At 51.2% G+C, this 21,491-nt stretch overlaps 1 protein-coding gene across 3 annotated transcripts in view; it reads left to right on the forward strand.

Moving 5' to 3' along the window:
* The window catches only part of CAMTA1 (calmodulin binding transcription activator 1), a 975,729-nt gene that overhangs the window by 681,017 nt on the left and 273,221 nt on the right, over positions 1-21,491 (forward strand). Inside the window, exons 6-8 of one of the 3 annotated variants that reach the window (XR_014053660.1) lie at positions 14,009-14,080; positions 20,442-20,595; positions 20,811-21,211. Coding sequence is in view for 2 of the 3 variants with exons in the window: in XM_081490422.1 (XP_081346548.1) it covers positions 14,009-14,080; positions 14,932-15,273 (414 nt within the window). In the remaining variant the exon portion in view is untranslated. Of the gene's footprint in view, positions 1-14,008; positions 14,081-14,931; positions 15,534-20,441; positions 20,596-20,810; positions 21,212-21,491 lie in introns of those variants that run through there. The other 2 variants (XM_081490422.1, XM_081490412.1) reach the window with 2 other exon arrangements.

Consider the following 21,491-nt stretch of genomic DNA (forward strand, 5'->3'; position numbering starts at 1 on the left):
CTTTCCCAATTTGGAACCAGTCCATTGTTCCATGTCCGGTTCTAACTGTTGCTTCTTGACTTGCATACAGATTTCTCAGGAGGCAGGTAAGATGGTCTGGTATTCCCATTTCTTTAAGAGTTTTCCACAGTTTGTTGTGATCCACACAGTCAAAGGCTCTGGTGTAGTCAATGAAACAGAAGTAGATGTTTTTCTAGAACTCTCTTGCTTTTTTGATGATCCAATGGATGTTGGCAATTTGATCTCTGGTTCCTCTGCCTTTTCTAAATCCAGCTGGAACATAGGGAAGTTCTCTGTTCATGTACTATTGAAGCCTCACTTGGAGAATTTTGAGCATTACTTTGCTAGTGTGTGAGATGAGTGCAAATTGTGCGGTAGTTTGAGCATTCTTTGGCATTGGAATGAAAACGGACCTTTTCCAGTCCTGTGGCTACTGCTGAGTTTTCCAAATTTGCTGGCATATTGAGTGCAGCACTTTCAGAACATCATCTTTTAGGATTTGAAATAGCCTAGCTGAAATTCCATCACCTCCACTAGCTTTGTTCGTAGTGATGCTTCCTAAGGCCCACTTGACTTCACATTCCAGGATGTCTGGCTCTAGGTGAGTGATCACACCATCATGATTATCTGGGTCATGAAGATCTTTTTTGTGTAGTTCTTCTGCATATTGTTGCCATCTTTTCTTAATATCTTCTGCTTCTGTTAGGTCCATAGATGTCTTCAGCACATTTGTTTCCAGGGGCCAGGGTGTGGTTGAGCTCGCCTTGCTCGGTGGGTCCGTCAGCTTCCTATGGACCCGACTCCCTGCCCATCCTGGCATCTCTCTTCAGCCAGATTCAGCCATCGGTGTGATTCTGGTTTGTGAGCATTTCTGACACTGCCCCTGATCCATCTCCTGATGCTGGGAGCTCCTTGCACAGCTGGGCACTGCCCCACTGCCCTCTCTCTTTTGTAGGAATGTTTTGTGAGCTTGAGAAAAAATTGGGAAAGGACCGATTCCCTCTGTCCAGCCCATTAATTCTGCATTCTCAAGCCCAAATTAACCTTGGCAAGGCTTTGAGAGAAGAGAGTAATTCTATCCTTAAAAATCTGCTGATTAAAGCTGGTTTCAGGAATTCGATTCCACTTAATGTCTTGGCAGGGAGCCCAGCCTTGCATTAACATAGCCAGACAGAGTCCTGGTGTTACCCTCCAGCTTCGTAATAAACAAAACCCCATCGGCTGCTTTACGCAAGAATTCCTTGCCTGGACTCCCTGGCTGTGAGTGGCTGCATGTGTTGAAGGGAGCCGTGGGTACCAGGATGGTGTCACGGGTGCCTGGATGGGGCGGCGCTGGGAGCTGAGTTCCAGCGGGCTCCAGAGCGAAACGGTAATTACAGCCAAAGTGCCAGCCTTGCGTGTGCTGAGCAGGGCAGTCATCAGAGGGCCAGTTGAGTTCTGGACAGCTCTTAACATCTGAATGTCTTCTGGGGGCTATGGGGTGGGCTCCTGGTGTCCTCCCTTCTGAAAACAGGGGACCAAGGCACGCAGGATGAAAAGGACAAGGCCAGCTACCCGGGAATGCACACGGAAAACTTCAGCACCGTGGATGTAGCCCCTGGCCCCCTATAGAGGCTCAGTGACCCTCCCCTCTAATTAGTCACCACATAGTCTAAAACCAGCAAGATGCAGTTATGATGTGTCAGCCTAAACAGGTCGGGGGGGCAAGGGGAACACCAGCCAGACCAAGAGTTCCTCGTGGGAGTTCATTTTCCTCATCAGAATGCCCACTCGGTGCAGGTGGGGGCCCGTGGGCAATGCAGGGGCTCTGAAACCGCTGGTGGAAAGCAGGGGGGAGGGGAGGGAGGGACAGAGCAGGGAAGGAGGCCACAATCAGTGTAAACCACGTTCAAGATCCGTTCCAGCCACCTGGCCGGGCTCCAAGAAACAGGTCTCAGCAATGCACTTTGATGAGAGAGAGGAAATTTCACTTTATTTATTTATTATTTATGCCCAGTACTCTTAGGAAGTATTTGGGATAAAAACAGCCCAGACATAGTGAAACAGGCTAAAAGAGCAGGAACTTCAGAGTGGGAGGGTAACCAGATCAGACTATGTAGAGAGAGAGGGAGAGAGAGAGAGGAGGAGAGGGAGAAAGAGACAGAGAGCCATTCCTGCTGCTGCTGGCAGGGTGTGGGGTGCTGCCCAGCACACCCAGTAGGGGGAGAGGTGAATGAATACCCTCGTGGGGGCCCCTGGGGACCGGGTGCCAGGAGGGACTTCTGAGACACAGAAATGACCTCGGTGACCTGGTTTCCCAGAGCAGTTTGACAAATGCTGGGGATGGGGAGAAGGAGAGGAGCCCACAGACCCAGCTCAGGGTCCCCAGGAGATGGGAAAGTGGGCATGTGAGAGCGGCCAAATGCCTGGACAGACCCCAGCAGAGGCTCTACCCTTGGGGTCACGTATGGGAACAGATGCTGGAAGAGACCACAGAGGGTTAAACCCACTGCCCCTCCCACCTGCCCTCGTCTCCAGCTGGAGACTGATGACTCAGATCAACTTCTTCCCTAAATCCAAATTTACCTTATTATCAATTTTTAGCCATTATTCCATTTTATGCCCACTAATTTATTAATCCTGGAAACCCCCCAAAACAATAAAGCTGAAGTTCCAAGGGATTTTATTTATATCTTTAAACATGATTTTTATGCCTTTTTATCTAAAAATTCATTTAATTTTTATCACCCTCCTCACTCATGTCGTGGTTAGGCTGCAGCAGCTCAATTTAGATGGGTTCCTCCCGCCAATGCTCAGCCTCCCCCATGGGAAGGCGGCCCAGGTGGGCGGAGGCAGGTGGGTTTGATGCTGTGCGGTGGCCCCGGGTCAGGACTGTCACCTCTCCAGTCCCTGGAAAATGCCAGCAGTGAGGGGACTTCCCAGAACGCACAGCATCCCCTCATCCCTTATCTCTGCCCCTCACTTCCTCTTCAGGTTCCTTTATAGCTACTGAAAGGGCCTGTGATGTGAAGATGGCCTAGAACTTTCCAGGGTGAAAACTGAGCACCTTTCTCCAAGATCCACTGCCTGTGTTTCGCGCCACTCCCCACCCAGACCCAGGGGCCGTGAAGCCTGAAGTGGGGGTGGGAGGCACTGCCTTCCTCCTTCCTCCCAGGCTGCAGCCCACCTGTCCTCCCCCCAACAGAGTCCCCACCTGGAGGGTCTCCGTGGTGCTTTCTTCTTGCCCAAGATGCCATCCCCCCCATCCTATGTGCCCTTCCTCTGAGCTCCTGCCAGTGCAGGTCCCGCAGGGGGGTATCTCCTGTCTCCAGGGACTAGGGGCCCACAGGCACTTCCTGCAGGACAATGGGGTGAGGTCACACATGCCCTGGGCCTGCCAGGAATGACCCTGTTCTCTCTGCATGCTGCCCATCTGGGAGGGATGGCAGTTTGTTGTCCCCACCTCAGTTTCTCTCTGTCCCTCAATCCCCGCAGCTCCAAGGACACACCCCTGTGACCCTGGACAAGGTGTTGACATCTCTGAGATCCCATTTGCACATCTGCACACAGGGGTTTGGGTTCTGGGAGTTACCGTCAGAGATTGTCTTAGGAGAGGCGTGGGGCTGGAGGCCCAGTCAGTGATGATCTAATATTCCAGGTCTCTCCTGTCACCCAACCCCGGAGGCCAAATCAGACTGCAATCCATTTAGCTCAAACTAATTTTAAAGCAATTCGCTATTTAACAAGTTCTGAGGCCCTGTGCTTTTGCAGGCAGCCTGCGAATTGAATCATTTAGTCTAATCTTAGATTAATACGAACCAAATCCTCTCTCTCAACCACAAGACTGGAGGTCCTGGAGGCAAGGGTGCAGGCCAGACACAGGGCAGATAATATGGAGTGTGGTTTACATGCCCTCCTCTTACATGGGAGCCAAGGCCCAGCCCAACCCAGGCAACTTTCGAGTGTGGCCATCACTGCATCAGACACTGGAACTGGAAAATTCATCTGCTCTGCCTGGAATATTCTGGATGAATGGCCCTGCCCTGTCATTGCTTCAGAGCAGGATCAAATCTTCATCTTAGTGGATTTTCCCTTCCCTTCTATTATCTTTTCTTCTTCTGCCACCTTTATATCATGTGTGCATGCTCAGTCACTTCACTCGTGTCCTGCTCTTTGCGACCCCATGGACTGTAGCCTGCCAGGCTCCTCTCTCTATGGGATTCTCCCGGCAAGAATACCAGAGTGAGTTGCCATGCCCTCCTCCAGGGGAACTTCTGCTTCCAGGGATCAAGCCCATGTCTTCATCTCCTGCATTGGCAGGTGGATTCTTTACCCACTGAGTCACCCAGGAAGCCCCTTTACCATGACGCATCTTAAATCTACTCATCTTTGTCATGTGTGCATCAGATTCAAATGTGAGATAAACCAGGCACTTAAAATCTGTTTGTACTCTGATTCCCTTGTGGAGATATTCATCTCCCCAGGGAGGGACAGGCGAGGTCACTGGGGGCCCTGAGACCAGGCCACTGAGGAGGCATGTGGGCCACAAGCCTAACCCAGCTCTTGCTCCCGCCCCCGCTGGTGGCCTGGCTGCTGGGGGCTAGCGCAGGACTGTTTGCAGAGGAGGTGGCAGGAGGACCCTCTTAGGGAGGATTGTTGTCCTTTAGTCGCTCAGTCATGTCCGACTCTTTTGTGACCTCATGGGCTATAGCCCACCAGCCTCCTTGTCCATGGAATTTCCCAGGCAAAAATACTGAGGTGGGTAGCCATTCCCTTCTCCAGGGGATCTTCCTGACCAGGGATCAAACCTGCATCTCATGCATTGGCAGATGGGTTCTTTACAGCTGAGCCACCTGGGAAGCCCCATAAAGAAGATTAGAGATGGAAATTTGCTGTAAACACCCTAGTCTGGGGACACAGTAGGTATTATCTCTGTTAGAGGAGGCTTTGGTGGGGAGATGAGAGGCAGGGAGAGAAGCTGGGGAGTGAGCTTTGCTGTGTTAAACACAGGGGCTCAGGGATTCACTCACTGTAAGCACCAACCATCAAACAATCCAGCCCCTAAAGCGGAGATGCCCCCCAACACCCCAGCCTCCACTTCTTCCCCCAGACCATAGCGTCTCCAAATCTTGGCTCCAGGGATACCAGTTTCCAGGGGCCCCCACTGAGCATATCTGAACGGGGCCCCTGCTCATGTTCTCTGGAACCTCAGGGTCCAATAGAACTTTCTGTGATGATGGGGAGTCACTGACTCCTGTGAGCACTTGAAATGAGCCTAGTGCCAAGGAACTGGAATTTCTAGTTTCTAGTTTATTTCATTCTATGTAATTTGAATTTGAACAAATTCTCCTAACAGTGATGCCCTCCTCTAGAGAGGCCTGTCTCACAATGCTAGGGATGTGCATTCCTACGGTCCACAGAATAAGATTCTGGGCTTGAGTTTCCCCAGAGGAAGAGGTCGACAGCAGGCCTTGGCTTTGGGGGTTCCCTGCCTCCTGTGGGAAGGGGCCCCCAGAGAGCAGAATGCAAAGGTCTTGCCCAGAGAAGAAATTTCATAGGTGATCAAGGCCAAGAGGATGAAAAGCAGCTTCACCTCTCCATTGCTCTGGCTGCTTTCAGCTGCCCTTACTTTATTTCATTGAATTCTGCTTAGTTCATAAAACGAAGACACTTGACCAGGAGAGGAAGCCTTGTTCTCACTGAACACCTGTTACGTGCCAGGACATCCTCCATGCCAAGCACGGTACCCAAGTGTCTGTTGATCTCACACTTAGGTGATGCATGTCGCACTCTGGCCCCCCAAAGCACGCATCCACAACTGAGTCCAGTTTTAAAGACAATCAAGTCCTCTGAGCTTCCTGTGGACAATGCTGCTGCTGCTGCTGCTAAGTCGCTTCAGTCATGTCCAATTCTTCGCAACCCCATGGACTGCAGCCTACCAGGCTCCTCCATCAATGGAATTTTCCAGGCAAGAGTACTAGAGTGGGTTGCCATTTCCTTCTCCATGGACGATGCTGGGGAAGTGTAATATATTTGGTTGTTGTTCAGTTGCTAAGTCAGGTCCGACTCTTTGCGACCGCAGGGACTACAGCACGCCAGGCTTCCCTGTCCATCACCAACTCCCAGAGCTTGCTCAAACTTATGTCCATTGAGTTGGTGATGCCATCCAACCATCTCATCCTCTGTTGTTCCCTTCTCCTCCTGCCTTCAATCTTTTCCAGCATCAGGGTCTTTTCCAGTGAGTCAGTTCTTCACATCAGGTGGCCAGAGTATTGGAGCTTCAGCTTCAGCAACAGTCCTTCCAATGAATATTCAGGACTGATTTCCTTTAGGATGGACTGGTTTGATCTCCTTTCAGTCCAAGGGACTCTCATGAGTCTTCTCCAGCACCATAGTTCGAAAGCATCAGTTCTTCAGTGCTCAGCCTTCTTTATGGTCCAACTCACATCCATACGTGACTACTAGAAAAGTCATAGCTTTGACTATTTGGATCCTCGTTGGCAAAATGATGTCTCTTCTTTCTAACACACTGTCTAGGTTTGTCATAGCTTTCCTTCCAAGGAGCAAATGTCTTTTAATTTCATGGCTACAGTCATTTTGGAGCACAAGAAAAGAAAATCTGTCACTCTTTGCACTTTTTCCCATTCTATTTGCCGTGAAGTGATAGGACTGGATGCCATGATCTTAGTTTTTTGAACACTGAGTTTCAAGCCAGCTTCTTCACTTTCTCACCCTCATCAAGAGTTCCTCTTCACTTTCTGCCAGTAGAGTGGTATCATCTGCATATCTGAGATTGTCGATGTTTCTCCTGGCAATCTTGATTCCAGCTTGTAATTCATCCAGCCTAGCATTTTGCATGATGTACTCTGCATAAATTAAATAACAGAGTAACAATATACAGCCTTGTTGTACTCCTTTCCCAATTTTGAACCAGTCCATTGTTCTGCTGGAGTCCTGCTCCAGCTGGTCCAGGGGTTCCCTCAGGATGAACGGCATCAGCGGAGAAAATGATGCAGTCTCTCGCTCAAAGCACTGGGCTGCATGTTTACTTTAAGCATCAGGTTTTCTTTTATACTTTTACAAAAGCATTAGGTCAGAGGTATGACATCTTCAGTTTCCCCTCACCCATATTTACTGTCTCCATAAATCATTGCTGTCCTTCAGAGTTCCCTCTTAAGTGTCCTTGTGATAACATTGTAACTCAAGTTTGTCTCTGGGCTGTATATTACATACCTCAGTTTATTTCTTATCTCTTTAAATCCTGCTATCCCCTAGTATCTTAAGCTCATAATCTCCTAAAAAGGCTTTTAGCTATTAGTATCTCTAAAATACCTAGTTTCCATAAGCTATAGTAAAATATGCCAACACTACAACATACCTTAAACTTTTAGCTTCTAACTATTTTTAATTATTCCTAACCCCTAAACTCAGCAAACTTCTTTTGCCATAAACATTCCCCTTACAGGCAGGTTTCAGATAACAATGTTTCCCATAGTCTCAAGCTGCAGCCTATGTGCTCATCCTGGAACATTCTTTGTAAAGGTCCTTGAACAAATGTCAGTAGTTAACTTTATGGATTATAACATTCTTTCCAGCCAACTCAACCCGAGGAAGGAAAGGACAAGTCAGAATCATAAGACCTAACTCCTTCATCCCGGGACAGTGCCTGCGGGATGAAGAGAGGGGGTTGGGGCCGTGCCTCCATTTTGTCAGTAATGCCTATCATGGCTCCCGACATTGTTCCATGTCCAATTCTAATTGTTGCTTCTTGACCCATATACAGGTTTCTCAGGAGACAAGTAAAGTGATCTTGTACTCCCATCTCTTTAAGAATTTTCCACAGTTTGTTGTGATCCACACAGTGAAAGACTTTAGCATAGTCAATGAAGCAGAAGTAGAGGTTTTTCTGGGATTTCCTTGTTGTCTCCATGATCCAATAAATGTTTGCAATTTGATCTCTGGTTCCTCTGCCTCTTCGAAATCCAGCTTGTAAATCTGGAAGTTCTCAGTTCACATACTGCTGAAGCCTATCTTGAAGGATTTCGAGCATAACCTTGCTAGCATGTGAAATGAGTGCAATTGTACAGTAGTTGGAACATTCTTTGACATTGCCTTTCTTTGGGATTGAAATGAAAATTGACCTTTTTTAGGTTTCCATCATGGTTATCTGGGTCATTAAGACCTTTTTTTGTGTGAAGTTCTTCTACGTATTCTTGCCACCTCTTCTTAATCTCTTCTGCTTCTGTTAGGTCCTTACTGTTTCTGTCCTTTATCATGCCCATCCTTGTATGAATGTTCCCTTGATAGCTCTAGTTTTCTTGAAGAGATCTCAAATCGTTTCAATTCTATTGTTTTCCTCTATTTCTTTGCGTTGTTCATTTAAGACAGGCTTCTTATCTTTCCTTACTATTCTCTGGAACCCTGCATTCAGTTGGGTTTATCTTTTCCTTTCTCCCTTGTCTTTCACATCTCTTCTTTCCTCAGCTATTTGTAGAACCTCCTCAAACAACCACTTTGCCTTCTTGCATTTCTTTTTCTTTGATATGGTTTTGGTCACTGCCTCCTGTACAATGTTATGAACCTCCATCCATAGATATTCAGGCACTCTGTCTACCAGGTCTAATCCTTTGAATCTGGTCATCACCTCCACTGTATAATCATCGGGATTTGATTTAGGTCATACCTGAATGGCCTAGTAGTTTGCCCTACTTTCTTCAATATAAGCCTGAAATTTGCAATATGGAGCTGGTGATCTGAGGCACAGTCAGCTTCAGGTCTTGTTTTTGCTGACTGTATAGAGCTCCATCTTCAGCTGCAAAAAATAATAATCAATTTGATTTCAGTATTGAACATCTGGTGATGCCCATGTGTAGAGTTTTCTCTTGGGTTGTTGGAAAGGGTGTTTGCTATGACCAGTGCATTCTCTTGACCAAATTCTGTTAACCTTTGCCCTGCTTCATTTTGTACTCCAAGGCCAAACTTGCTGGTTATTCCAGGTATCTCTTGACTTCCTACTTTTGCATCCCAATTCCCTATAATGAAGAGGACATCTTTTTTGTTGTTAATTCTAGAAGGTCTTGTAGGTCTTCATAGAACCAGTCAACTTCAGCTTTTTTGGCATCAGTGGTTGGGGCATAGACTTGGATTACTCTGATGTTAAGAGTAGTCTTTACATTTTTTTTTTAATGGTCAAGAAAAAATCCAAAGAAGAATGATATTCATGACAGATGAAAATTATGCAAAATTCAAATTCCAGTGTCCATAAATAAAGTTTGGGGACACATTCATTACCTGTCGTCTAAGCTGCTTTTGCCCCCCAGAATATAGCTGAGCAGTGATAGCAGAGACCACCTGACTCACAAGGCTGAGGATATCTACTTCTGACCCTTTGCAGGAAGTCTGCCAATCCCTGTGATAGGTGAGCTGCTGATGGGAACATTGGATGGCAGAGGGGGTGTCTAATACCCTGAGGCACAGCCCACCTCCCCTGCTGCCCCCTGACTCCAGAGGGGTCATTTCCAGGGATTCCTCCCACTGGCTGCATCAGGAGAGTCTCTGTGGAGGAGAGAAAACCTGAGATCGACTCAGGAGGGGTGGAGTTTGCACAGGAGAGGACAGAGCCCACCCTAGGGTGTGGGATTATACAAGGGAACATGTGGAAGTGGGAAGCACCAGGTTGGCTTGTGAACAGCAAGTCAACCGTTTTCTAGAGCAGAGGCCAAGAGTGGGAGAAACCATGGTGGGGTGGGAGGGGCTGAGGTCCTGCTGGAGGGAAACAGTCAGAGACAGAGACAGAGAAGGAGCCATTGAGAGTTGGACGGGAAGGGGGCCCACCCTCCAGTCCCCACGCCCACCAATAAACATCTCACCACCTGAGATGGTCCCTTCTTGGTCCACTGAGGCCACTAGACGTCGAGCCCTGATGGACCCTCTGGCACCTGGGGGACCCCAGGCAGCTGAGTCTGTTGGGAAAAAAAATCCCTTTGAGGAGATTTGAGGCTGACAGTGCCTTCAGAAACATCCCTTTCAAAAACATATATTTTGAAGTGAATGGAGCTCTTATCTGCTGTTGGTTTCCCCTGTAATTGTATCTTTCCTCTTTATTTAAGACAAAAAAAAGAAAAAACAGCCTATAGTGTCACACAAGCAATTTTGAATATTTAAGAAAAAATCTCTTCCTTGTCATGTGAAAGGGGAAGCTGTCAGACCTTAATTTTCCGAACGTAACTAATTTGAACATTACTTTCATCTAAAGGGTAACGTTCATTAACGTTCTCCTGCGTTTCCTATAAATAGCTAGTTGTTTTCTCTTTTTCATTCCTTGTTTTATGTGATGCACATAAATAAGGGGCCCAGAGTGTCCTTTCCTGCACACACCCCCACACGCAGGTGCACCCATCCCTTGTACTCACACACACACACACACACGCATACTCAGCAGCACCCACCAGCCCCAGATGGAACTCTTCCCCCCCATCATGTCACAGCCCCCAAATGCAAAACTGAACCCAGGGACCATCCCCACGGGACCCCCAGAGCCTGATCAAAAAGTACCAGGAGCTGGTACAACACAGACGACTACAGACAAAGTCGATGGCTCTTTTAGTTAGTGGTTAAAGAAATGGATTTGATATGCTGTGTCATAAAATAGTGTGCAATTAATCTGCGATTCGCTTGGGGATGACTCTGTCATGCAGACTGGAAATGGGCAGGAAGGCTGCAGCGTGAGAATGATGGTGCCCATGGGAACTGGCCAGGGAGCCTGGTCTAGGACGGGGCCGTGGGTGGTTTGGAGTTGCGAGGTGTACAGGCATGGAGTGAGGCAGCCCGGCATGGGACATGCCCGCTGGTCGGAGCATCTGTGAATTCACACCTTGTCTGCTCCTCCTACCTGAGCCAGCAGGCATGGCTGTGTGCTGCTGAAACCAGCTTTAGTGGATGGACCCCACTCCTGGGCATCCCACACCATTCCTGTGCTGAGGACATGGAGATTTCTGCTGCCAGCCCAGATCCAGCACCAGAGCTCAGCAACTTTCTGCTCTCTGTATGTCTTCCCTTGGGGGTCTTACGAGCTCCTCAGAGTCCCCAGTAGAAATGTAAAATCTGCCCTCACAGCTCCCCAAGAGACAGAAAGAGGACGGTGCTCACTTTGCAGCCGGGCTGGATGAGAGCCCTCCCAGCATGTGGATGAGAGATCTCCCCCCATGAGCAGGATGCCTTGCTCTGAAATCCATCCCTTGCTGGCCCTAGTTCACTAAGACCAGGCACTAGAAGCCTCCCTCCAGACAGCTACCCAGCACTTGTCAGTTTTCCTTGAAACTGAAGCTTAACCCCTTTTTTAAAAATAGTATTTATTTATTTGGCTGCACCAAGTCTTAGTTGCAACATGTGAGCTCTTTCAGGTGTGGCATGCAGAATCTAGTTCTCTGACCAGGGGTTGAACCTGGGCCCCTGCGTTTCAAGTGCAGAGTCTTAACCACTGGACTGCCAGGGAAGTCCTCACAAGCAGAAATTAAACATGCATTGTCTCTGGGTCTTGCCCTGCACCAGGCTGTCGAGACCAGTGTTCTGAGGGTACCGTTTGGGGGAACTATGGGCCACCTTTATTTAAAGGTCCTGCCTGCCAGGCGCTCCCATCCAGGAAATACAGATAGACAAGTCAGCTATGGAGTGACTGATGTGCTAGGCAGGGCAACACTGTCCGGCAGGACTGTCCGATGCCTTCAGGCTTCTTGAGTCCTTGGGGTTCCCTGGGGAGCTTCCTCCCTCGATGCCATTTGACGCAGCTGCTCTAGTCCAGGGTGCCTCTCTCCCTCCTTTCTAAGATCGTGCTTCTCATCTGCAGAGACCAGAGACATCAGATCACCAGGGTGGTTGGAGTAACATCTAAAAATAGACTAACTAGGTTCTGAGTGAGGCCCCGAGGGTTCCTCTGATTAAAATGCATGAGCCTTGATGTAGAAACGGCGATTTTTCTTTTTAACATCACTCTGTTTATTGGATGGTTCTGGATGGTTCAGGTTAGGGGAGGGTGCCCAAGAAGGGGGTGCTGGGATGGCTCGGGAGAGGGGCTGTGCCCTCATGGGAGGGAAACACAGTAGGTGTTTGGTAAACTCTCGGCGATTACCTAGCACTTGGTGCAAGGATGCTGCAGACCAACCCAGACAGAACACAGTTAATGGAGGGGCAGATGGTGCTGCAAATGGCCATGTTCTTTTCAAGTTCAAAGAAAAGCGGTGGAAAGAGAGAGACAGGTGAAGAGGGGCAGTCGTTGCAAACTCTCGAGAGGATGAACAGTGCAAAAAGAGGCTTTCATTTCAAAGGGAGGGAGAGACTTCTCCCAACAGTTTATGTCTCCTTCCATCCAGCTCATGGCCTGACTGAAAGCAATGAAACTGCCCACAAGGACGTGCAGCATCCAAAGGAAGGGGCTGATGTAGATTGCAGGTGGCTTGCTCCTCCACTGCAACCAAACGCTCATAGAAACTGTCCAAACATGAGGCTCCTTTGGCAGGAAGGAGTGAGCTATCAAAAAAATAGTTTTTTTTTTAAAGAAAGAAACACAGTTTATTGAAAACCAGAAGAGTCAGAAAAGAATATTGCCTTCTTAATAATAAATACACATTTTGTGGGCAAGAATTGCAAGGGAATCGTTTAAATTAATTTCCGCTTTGTTTGTTTGGTTTGTACAGGGCTTAAGTCCCAGCTGACAGCAATCTGTAAAAGTTCTAACATATTGGAAATCTGATTTTCTTGCAGCCAGAGTCCCATAGTCCAAAATGATTTCTCTTTCAGCTCTGCTAATCAGACAGGCAGGGCTCAAATGGACTCCTAGTTGAACCAAATTGCACTTGGTCTTTCTGGGGGTATGAAAAATAACTGATGAAAGCTGTAAACGCAGAGCTGCTGGCCATTGCTCTCTGCAGAGTTGGTGTGGGTATTGGGGGACTTTGGTGAGAGGGGAGGGGAAGACCTTCCCATCCTTCATCCTCTGAGGCTCTGTGGTCCTGCCTTCTCTTTCTGCCCCTTCGGGAACCTGTGCTTTGGGAAGCTAGGGGAACTCCAACGAAAACAGAAGGAGTTTATTCTAATTTGGAATTGGAGGCTCCAAAAGAAAAGACCAATTTCCTCCTGCTTAGACTCTGAGAGTTCAATTTCAAGAGGGATCTGACAGTTCTCATTAGCTCCTTTTTTTTTCACCCCTGCTGGCAGGCAGGCCCCCACAGCGGCCACTACATGATGTGCTGCCCTGACTTGTGCCCCTCCCCTGGTCCCGGTCAGCTTACCTGGGTCTAAGAGACAAGCTCCATGAGAGCTGTCCCTCCTCACGTCCCCTCTCTATGCTATTCCTGAATTTGAATCCTCACCCAGCTTCTCCATCCTGGCTCGAGCTGTTTTCTAAAACCAGATCCATCTGCAAAAGATGCAGATTGATACTTGTAACAAGCACATACATGAATAGAAAACTAAATAAAAACCAGAAAGTGAGGGGTGTACATAAGAGGTCTCAGGCTCCAGAGGTTAGTCTGAGGGAGTGCTGCCTCTCCCCAGCCCCCCAGCCTTCAAGCTCCTCCCAGCCAGGGTCGCCAGGGATGACTCTCCTTGGCCAGGAAAGGTCTGGAATGTGTGTCTGTTCAGTCCCTCCCCAAATGCCAAAGGGTCTTAACCCAGACTCTCTGCATGAGCTTCAGGGTAACTCCCAGGGTAACTGCCCTAAAGTGCTGGGCATAATGTACACATATGTGCATTCTCCTGGACGCTGACTTGTCTGGGTTCCCACGTGTCCCCATGGCCCCACAGGGTGAGCACCCCAGCTGTCCGTATGTGTTTGCCCACTGGGGTGTCCCAACTGTGCTTCTTAGGTGAATCCCAGACCGTAGCCTTGGTCCTAGAGCCAGACATGGAGGCACCCACCCCTCGGTCTCCCTGGGGTGGTGGCAGCATGTGTGGCCCTTTCTTGCTCCTTCTCTGTTCTCTGTCCCTCCTTTCCCTCTTTCCAACTGAATTCTCGTTTTTCCTCTCTCCCTAGTGCTTGTACGGCTGCTATGTCCATTCCTCCATCATCCCCACCTTCCACCGGAGGTGCTACTGGCTCCTTCAGGTAGGTGGCTGGGACTGGATTCTTCTTCCGTCTTTGGTACTGGGGAAGGGTCTGCGGAGGGGGCTGAGTCGGGTGGGGCTCCTGCTGCAGTGGCCTCAGGCCCAGGCACCCTGGTCAGCTTTCCTTAGGAATGTTGGCATATGGCACTGAGGCCAGCTATGCGGTTGGCCCAGTGCAATGTCAGGTACCAGGAAAAGGAGAAACTCTGGCGGGGAGAGTCCTTGCCTACCTCGTGAGGATAAAATCCTGCCAGGTGCTTCCAGGGTACCTCAGTTTCCTCCGAATGAGGACAGGGAAGGCTGGGCACCGTGCCCCTGACTGAGGAGTCTTTTGGCTGAAAACCACATATTTGTTTTCTCACATGGGTTCGTTGTCGTCGGCATATGTGTAAAATCGGCTTCCAGATTTTGCTGTCGGATTGATTGGGACGGTTCTTGGCAGAGCAAGAGCCCCTGGCTCTGGGGTAAGGGGCTCTGTAATCGATTTGTGATGTCTGCTGTGGAGCAGTGTGGAGAGAGGAGTGGAGGAGCCACCCAACCGGAAGTTCCAAGGGAAGCCTGGCTCCCGGATCCTCTGTCCATGGTGCTGATGCACAGCCCTGAGGCTGCCCAGCCTCTGGCCATTGGTTGTGTTGATGATCTTCTTGCCTAGTAGAAGGTGTTGCTGTGTGAGTGGGAGGGTCTGAGGGAACCACCCAGTCAGCCTGGACCTGGGTCCTTTCCAAACCCTTTCCTGTGATTTTCAGCCACTCTCTGTAGAACCCATTCCTTGGGGGGCCCTGTCTGCATCACTGCAACTTCTTGCTACTGCCTCTGCCCAGGAATTGCTGCCTCTGGCCTTTCCCTCCATAGGTCTTACTTTCTGTATCCACTTTGGTTCAAGTTAGCCTGGGCCCCAGGGGCTTGGGGATCTCCCCGACCTGGAGGATGCACTTGGAAGGGGTCCAGCAGATGGGAAAGCAAGACCCCCCACTGCTCACAGCACGTGTTCTGAGAGAAGAGAGCTGCACAAGCCATGGAGTGCAGAAGGGCAGCTGGTTCCAGGGAAGGCAGCCTGGAAGATGTCTGCTGAGCACAGAGCAGCCTCAGCATCCATACCTAGACCTAGCCCTCTGCCCATCAGATCTTCCTTTCCTCCGCCAATCAAGCCCCTTGCCTTCAAACCCTTCTGTTCTCTTTAGTCCCCAGAAATAACTGTCTGTGGTTCAGTGCATTCATTAATGGGTAGCACCTGAGACTGTCCAAGGGAGGAGGTGCTAATTTGCAGACACAACTTCCTCGACACCTTGACCAGGGTCAGCTTCCCGGGGTTCGTCCCCCTTGGAGGTTGGCATAGTAACACCTGCCTTTCTAATTGCTCAGCCCTGTGTCCTTGAGAAAGGGACTTTCAACGTGGTCCTGGGGTGATCGTTTTGAGGTCTTGGAACTAAGAATGGACCCAAGGCATTTCTCCATCTTGCAAAGTGTCTTCTATGTGGCTTCAGGGGTGGGGTGTGGGTTCCTCCTTGAGAGCAGAGATCTGGTGGAGTTGGAATGTGCTTTGTCCCCAGGGTTACACTATGGCTGCCAGAGAATCACTCTCACCCCAAACAGCCTCGTGACCTTGTTCCTGGGTCTCCAACACTCTAGGTCCCCTGTTGGTGTTTCCTACTTTCAGGCCCCATTAGAGTACCTTTCAGGCCCCATCAGAGTACCTCTTTCCTCTGCCTGCCCTGGCCACTGCCCCTCCTGTTAGCGCAGCATCCCTGGAGCCCCCGTCTGGCAGCCCTAGCTGTCTGCTCTCCCAGGCTGCTCCCTCTCCTCCAGGTCCCTCTCTTACACCCCTGTCTCCATTCTCTCAGGTTTCGATGGGTTTTAAATTTCAGTGAATCTCCTTCCCTCTCCTTCTGTGATCTCAGACATCTCCAGGCAGCCATGAAGTCTGAGCCAATTACTTCCCAAATCGGATTCCAGTCACTCAGGCCCCTGGAGCTGGCTGACTGTTAGACTGGGCTGCCCTCGCCTTTCTCCTGGGGTCATGAAAAAAGTAGTAGGGATCCTGCTCCTCTGTCTCAGCCCTCCCCTCCCTGGTGCTCTGGTCTTAGCCACTGTGTGCTGATAATGCACCTGGGGTGACCCACATGCATCTGGGCTTTGCTACCTTTCAGCTGCTGGGGAACCCGAGTCAGGATCACATGATCTGGTTTCTCTAGGGCTGATCTGAGCCTTTCTCTCCTGGTCCCTGGGGGATTGTCTCTCCACCTTCTCCTCTGCATCCTCAAGCATCATTCTTGTTTCTGTGAGCAGGTGACAAAGTGAGGATGTACATGGATGTGGGGAGGGGCTCCTATGCCCAGTCAATCCCAGGTAGGAGGAGGTTAAGGAGCAAAAACCAAAGCAATAGACATAGTGCAGGGTCCGCGTGGAGCCCCAGAGTGAGTGTGGCAGTTGCCCAGCTCAGGGCAGTTGTTCTGATGCTAATTACACCATCAGGATAATGATGCATGGCCAGGTTTAATTTCTCTGCTATTAAATAGGAAAGAAGCCATGAGACACTGGCTCAGATGGAAATCGGCCCAAGTTTGCCTCTAACACCAATTAACAAGAAAAGGGCTTGGGTGGGAGTGAAGGTGTCAGGGCACTGATGGGGTGAGAGCTGAGAAAGGAGGAGCTTGGTGCCAATGTGGCAACAAAGAAGCCAGCAGGTCCGTTAGGGGACCTGTCACATGCTGCTGGCCAATGGTGCCCAGAGCAGCCATGCCCCTTACGCCCCACTGCCCAGGCAAGCAGGCTGGCTGGGGTGTGGGCCCCCATGAAAGGAAGGGGGCTTGGAGGACAAGGAATGAGGGAAGGAGGGCTTCTGGATAAAGGAGTTTCCTCTGGGAGCAACCCCACCCGTCCAGCAGCTGCTGTGCCAGGCAGCCTCTGCGAGCTCACTCCTGCCTCTGAGAACTTCAAAGTGACATGGCTAATTCCAAGACCTCTCAGCACTATGGGGGCCCCACCCACACAGGCCTGATTTTCCTCTCCAACGAGACTGTCATCTTCCTGAGTGAGCCACCTGCCTCCTCCGTCTGCCCCGAGTGCCCAGCACACATCAAGAGGGACCAGAATGTCCCCCCGTTACCACACTCTGCTGCCAGGACAGGGGAGGGGCCAGCATGTCAGAACCTGCATGGAGGTGGCTGTCCCAGCTAGAAGCAGAGGGTCGGGGAGCAGGAGGAGTGAGGGAAGGGTAGAAGTTGATGCGGCACTCAGTTTCCCTGTGACCTAGCTTCAGGGAGGATGTGACACCCCTCTCTCTCTCCATTGCTGATAAATATTTTATGAGGATGTGAGCCAACAGACACTGAGGAACCAGAGTCCTCCCCTAGAGTGGAGTGCGCGTAAGGTCATTGCTGTGCTCTGCAGGTACCACATGGGCAGTGACTCGAGACCCCCAGAGGACCCAAGCTCAGGCCACTTCTCCAGGGACCTGGGAGGGAGTTGCCCTGGGACCTAGAGAAGCCCCTGCACCCGGCTGGCCCCATCTCCACTCCTCACATCACCAGCACCACTGAGGGCTCCGTGTGTCCCAGCTGACAAGGCCCTCATAGGCTGCCCCCAGCTCAGCTGCTGCATTTCCTAGATAGATGCTGAGGCCCAGAGAGGTCAAGGTGAGACCCAGGGTCACCCAGCTGGTCAGCAATGGAGTCGGGCTGGGATCAGCCCTCCCCGTTCCTTCTTGCTCTGCCTCCCGCAGCCTTGAACATGGTTATTGCTGCAGCTGCCCAGGCCTTGAGTCTTGCTGGGGCCATGGAGGTGTGGCCCCACCTGCTGGCTGGGCCAGATAGCAAGGGGCTCAACCTCCATCTCTGCCACTGTGGCCTCTCCTGTTTGGGAATCTTCCAGTGCTTAGGCTCCGGCCTCCCTGCCTCCTCTTGTGTCCCCCTCCTGGGCCCCACACACCCCCTTCTCTGCTCTCCTCCCCCTGCCCACTCCCCCAGGAGGCCAGGCCCCCACTCCAGGCCAGACTTGCCAGCAGATTCTGTATGGCTCATTTGGAAACTATTTCTGCTTCTAATGAGTGTTTTTCTTTTTGCCCTTGTCCTCTAAAATGCTTAATGAATGTTTTCCGTGCTCAAGTGAAGCAGGGGGTGTGTCCCTGTGTGTCTGCCACTGCTGTTCATTCGGGGCTGTGCGCTGTCAAGACCAGCTCACCGGGGCAGAGGCAGCGGGGGCTGCTCCCTGGCCACCTCGGCAGCTCACACCAAGGCCTGCAGGACCCTGGGCGCTGCTGTAAAAATGCAGGGACCCTGGGGTTTGGGGGGAACCTTGGGATTGTGGGCTCCTGGACCTCTGAGAATGGCAGGCATTCGGGTTCCCAGTTCTAGGACATGTGGGTTGTAAGCAGGAGCGAGGTTCTAGCTTTGCTCTGACAACCCTGAACATGGGGATCTGAGACCACACAGCCAGGCCCCTGGGGACCCACTTCCCACCAGGCAGTGCACCTGACCCTCACCACCAGCCCCTGTCCTTCCGGAGACCAGCTCTAGGGCACCCATCTCTGTCTCCCTGGAGTGCCATTGTCACCCTTCTTATTGGGGGTGCTGAAAACAGCTGTCTTTTAACTTTTTATTTTGTATTGTTGTTCAGTCACTAAGTCATGTCTGACTCTTTGCAACCCCTTGGATTTCAGCACACCAGGCTTCCCCGTCCTTCCCCATCTCACACTCATGTTCATTGAGTCAGTGATGCCATCCAACCATCTCATCCTCTATGACCCTCTTCTCCTCCTGCTCTCAATCTTTCCCAGCATCAGGGTCTTTTCCAAGGAGTTAGCTCTTCATATCAGGTAGCCAAAGTACTGGGGTATAGCCAACTAACAATATTGTGATAGTTTCAGATGGACAACGAACGGTCTCAGCCACACATATACATGTATTCATTCTCCCCCAAACTCCCGTCCCATCCAGGCTGCCACATAACACTGAGCAGAGTTCCCTGTGCTATACAGTCGGTCCTTGTTGGTTATCCATTTTAAATATAGCAGTGTGGACATGTTGACCCCAAACTCCCTTCCCACATTCTTCCCTCCACCCCCAGCAACCATGAGTTCAGTTCTCTAAATCTGTGAGCAGAGACAGCTTTGAGCACCTGGTCCTAGGCCATGCAGCCAGGGAAGGGGGCACCTGCCTTCACCCCCAACTTTGCTGCTTCCTGCCTGACCTTGAGCTTTGCCACCCCAGCCACCACGGAAACAGTGGGTGCAGAGTCATCACAGAGGAGTGCAGGGGTGATAGGGGTGAAGCCAGCTCACTGAGGGGACTCGCTGCAGGCTGCCCTGCCCCCCAAACTTTCCCCACCCCCTGGAGAAGAGGGAAGCGCCACCACAGGGCTGACTGCCTTCCAGGACAGAAGAGTTCCCCCATTCTTGCTCGAGCACAGGGTCCCCTGAAAAATGCCCATGAGAACCACTTCCCCACCTGCCTGGCAAGACCTGGGGAGTTGAACTGAAGCTCTTAGTCCCTTTGTTGGATTGTGGGCCCCCTGCTGGCCTTTCCCCCTCAGTGTGGTCAATTTCTGTCTGCCCCATCCTGATACCAGAATTGCAGAGGACTCAGAGCAGGGAGCCTGTGAGGAGGGCCTTCCTTCTGCCAGGAGGAGGGGACTCCCAGGGCGGCTGCTGGCAAGGGGCGGGGGCAGTGGCCTGTGGCCCCCCAGGTGAACCAGATCTTTGGAGCTTCACAGGTGGTCAGACAGGGCCCCAGAGAAGGCCCTCTGCTCACAGCACCAGACCCCAGCATGGACCCCAGTGTGTCCCGAGGGAGCCCTGCCTTCCTTCGGAGGGATCCTTCCCACCTCATGTGGCTCTCACCAGAGCCCCTGGGGCCTCTTCCCTTCTGAACAAGGTGTTCGGACCCCCAAGGGCATCTGGGCAGCACTGCAGGCACCGCCCTTGGGCAGGGGGAGCAGGCTGTGGGCCCAGGCCTTCCCTCCCGGCCTGGGACTGGGGCACCTCATGGGGCCAGGGCCATGTCCCGACACCACACCCTTGGGGCCTCAGGGTGTAGCTCTGTCCATTGGCACAGACCTGACTGTGGATGTGAGGGCCTCTCTCTGAGCCCGCTGCCTCCGGCTCCCCAGGAAGGGTCCTCCAATCTCATCGCTTCCCTGAAGTGGCAAAGCTGGGGTGAGGCGGGGTTGGGGGTGTCAAGCAGGGGGACATGCAGTACATACCCCTGGTCATCTGTGTGTGGCCCAGAGGTCACCCTTTTAGTGCCCGCCCAGAGCACTGAGTGAACAGGGGTTTGGGATGGTGTCATTTGAACCCCTTAAAATAGTGGGATGGGGTCATTAGCTGTTTGACGCCAATCAGTCTGTCTCATTTCTATGAATCCCAGTTTCCTCATCAGTAAAATGGGGCTGAGGATGGTGTGGACTGCTCAGGGCTATTGTGAGAATTCCCTATAAATGAAACACAAAGCATGTGAAAAGGGAGCCCAGCTTCTGGCCCGCAGCAAGAGCTCCATGGATCATGAACCCCATCAGCTCCAGGTTAGACCTCTGGGGACATCCTGACACCCCCGGAAAGCTCTGTGACCCCACCTCCCACCACCTCTTCATCTCTTATGGTACACCCACACCCCCCACCAAAGCGGGGCTGATCAGGACAAGCCAGCCAGGGCACCTCTCCTCCTTCCCTCCACTTACTCTGCAGTGACAGCATTGTCACAGTTATAAATGTCCCTTCCCCTCTCCCCCCCTCAAAGTGACTTGAACTCCATCTGGTGAATGATCAGCTCTTCTGCAACCCAAGTGCTTCTCCCCTCCCTACATCATCATCTTCAGTCTGTCTGGAAGCGTGGCCCCTCCTTGGACCAGGCCCTGCAGCCCTGAGGGTGGCCCTGCAGGTGAGACCAGTGGGGCAGCTGGAAGAAGGTGTTTGTGCTCGCCCACCCCACCCCCAGGCTCATCCTAATTGGGGGATGTCTCCATGCGGGATGAGCTGGGCTCCACCAGGAGGCCGCCCCTGAGACGTGGGAATCCATCTCTCTCCCTTTCTTCCTCCTTTTTTCCTTCTTTTCTTTCCTTCTCTCTCTCTTTCATCTTTTTTTTTTAATGGAAGATATTATAGCTTCATAAAACGTACTCATGGCTTCTTGCTCAGTAACCGCTTTTATGTTTCATCGGGGTGAAATCGAAGCAGTCGGGAAATAAAGCACCCAGAGCCCACCCTGCGTGCAGCCCTTGAACAAGGCCTTGCGGGCTCGCCGCCAAACGAGGCTTTGCTTGAGCTTAGAGAGATGGAGGCGCTGCCAGCAGGCTGACTCTGTCCCAAACGGGGCATTTTGACCCATGCAGTTCAGGGAACAGAAGTGAATTGGTGCCTGAGGGGTCCCTGGCCCCTGGCCCAGGCCGGCTGGACCCTCTCTGCTCCATCCCGCAGACTC

This window comes from Giraffa tippelskirchi, chromosome 5 (assembly GCF_054371585.1).
Source record: "Giraffa tippelskirchi isolate mGirTip1 chromosome 5, T2T-mGirTip1v1.2.pri, whole genome shotgun sequence".
NCBI lineage: Eukaryota > Metazoa > Chordata > Mammalia > Artiodactyla > Giraffidae > Giraffa > Giraffa tippelskirchi.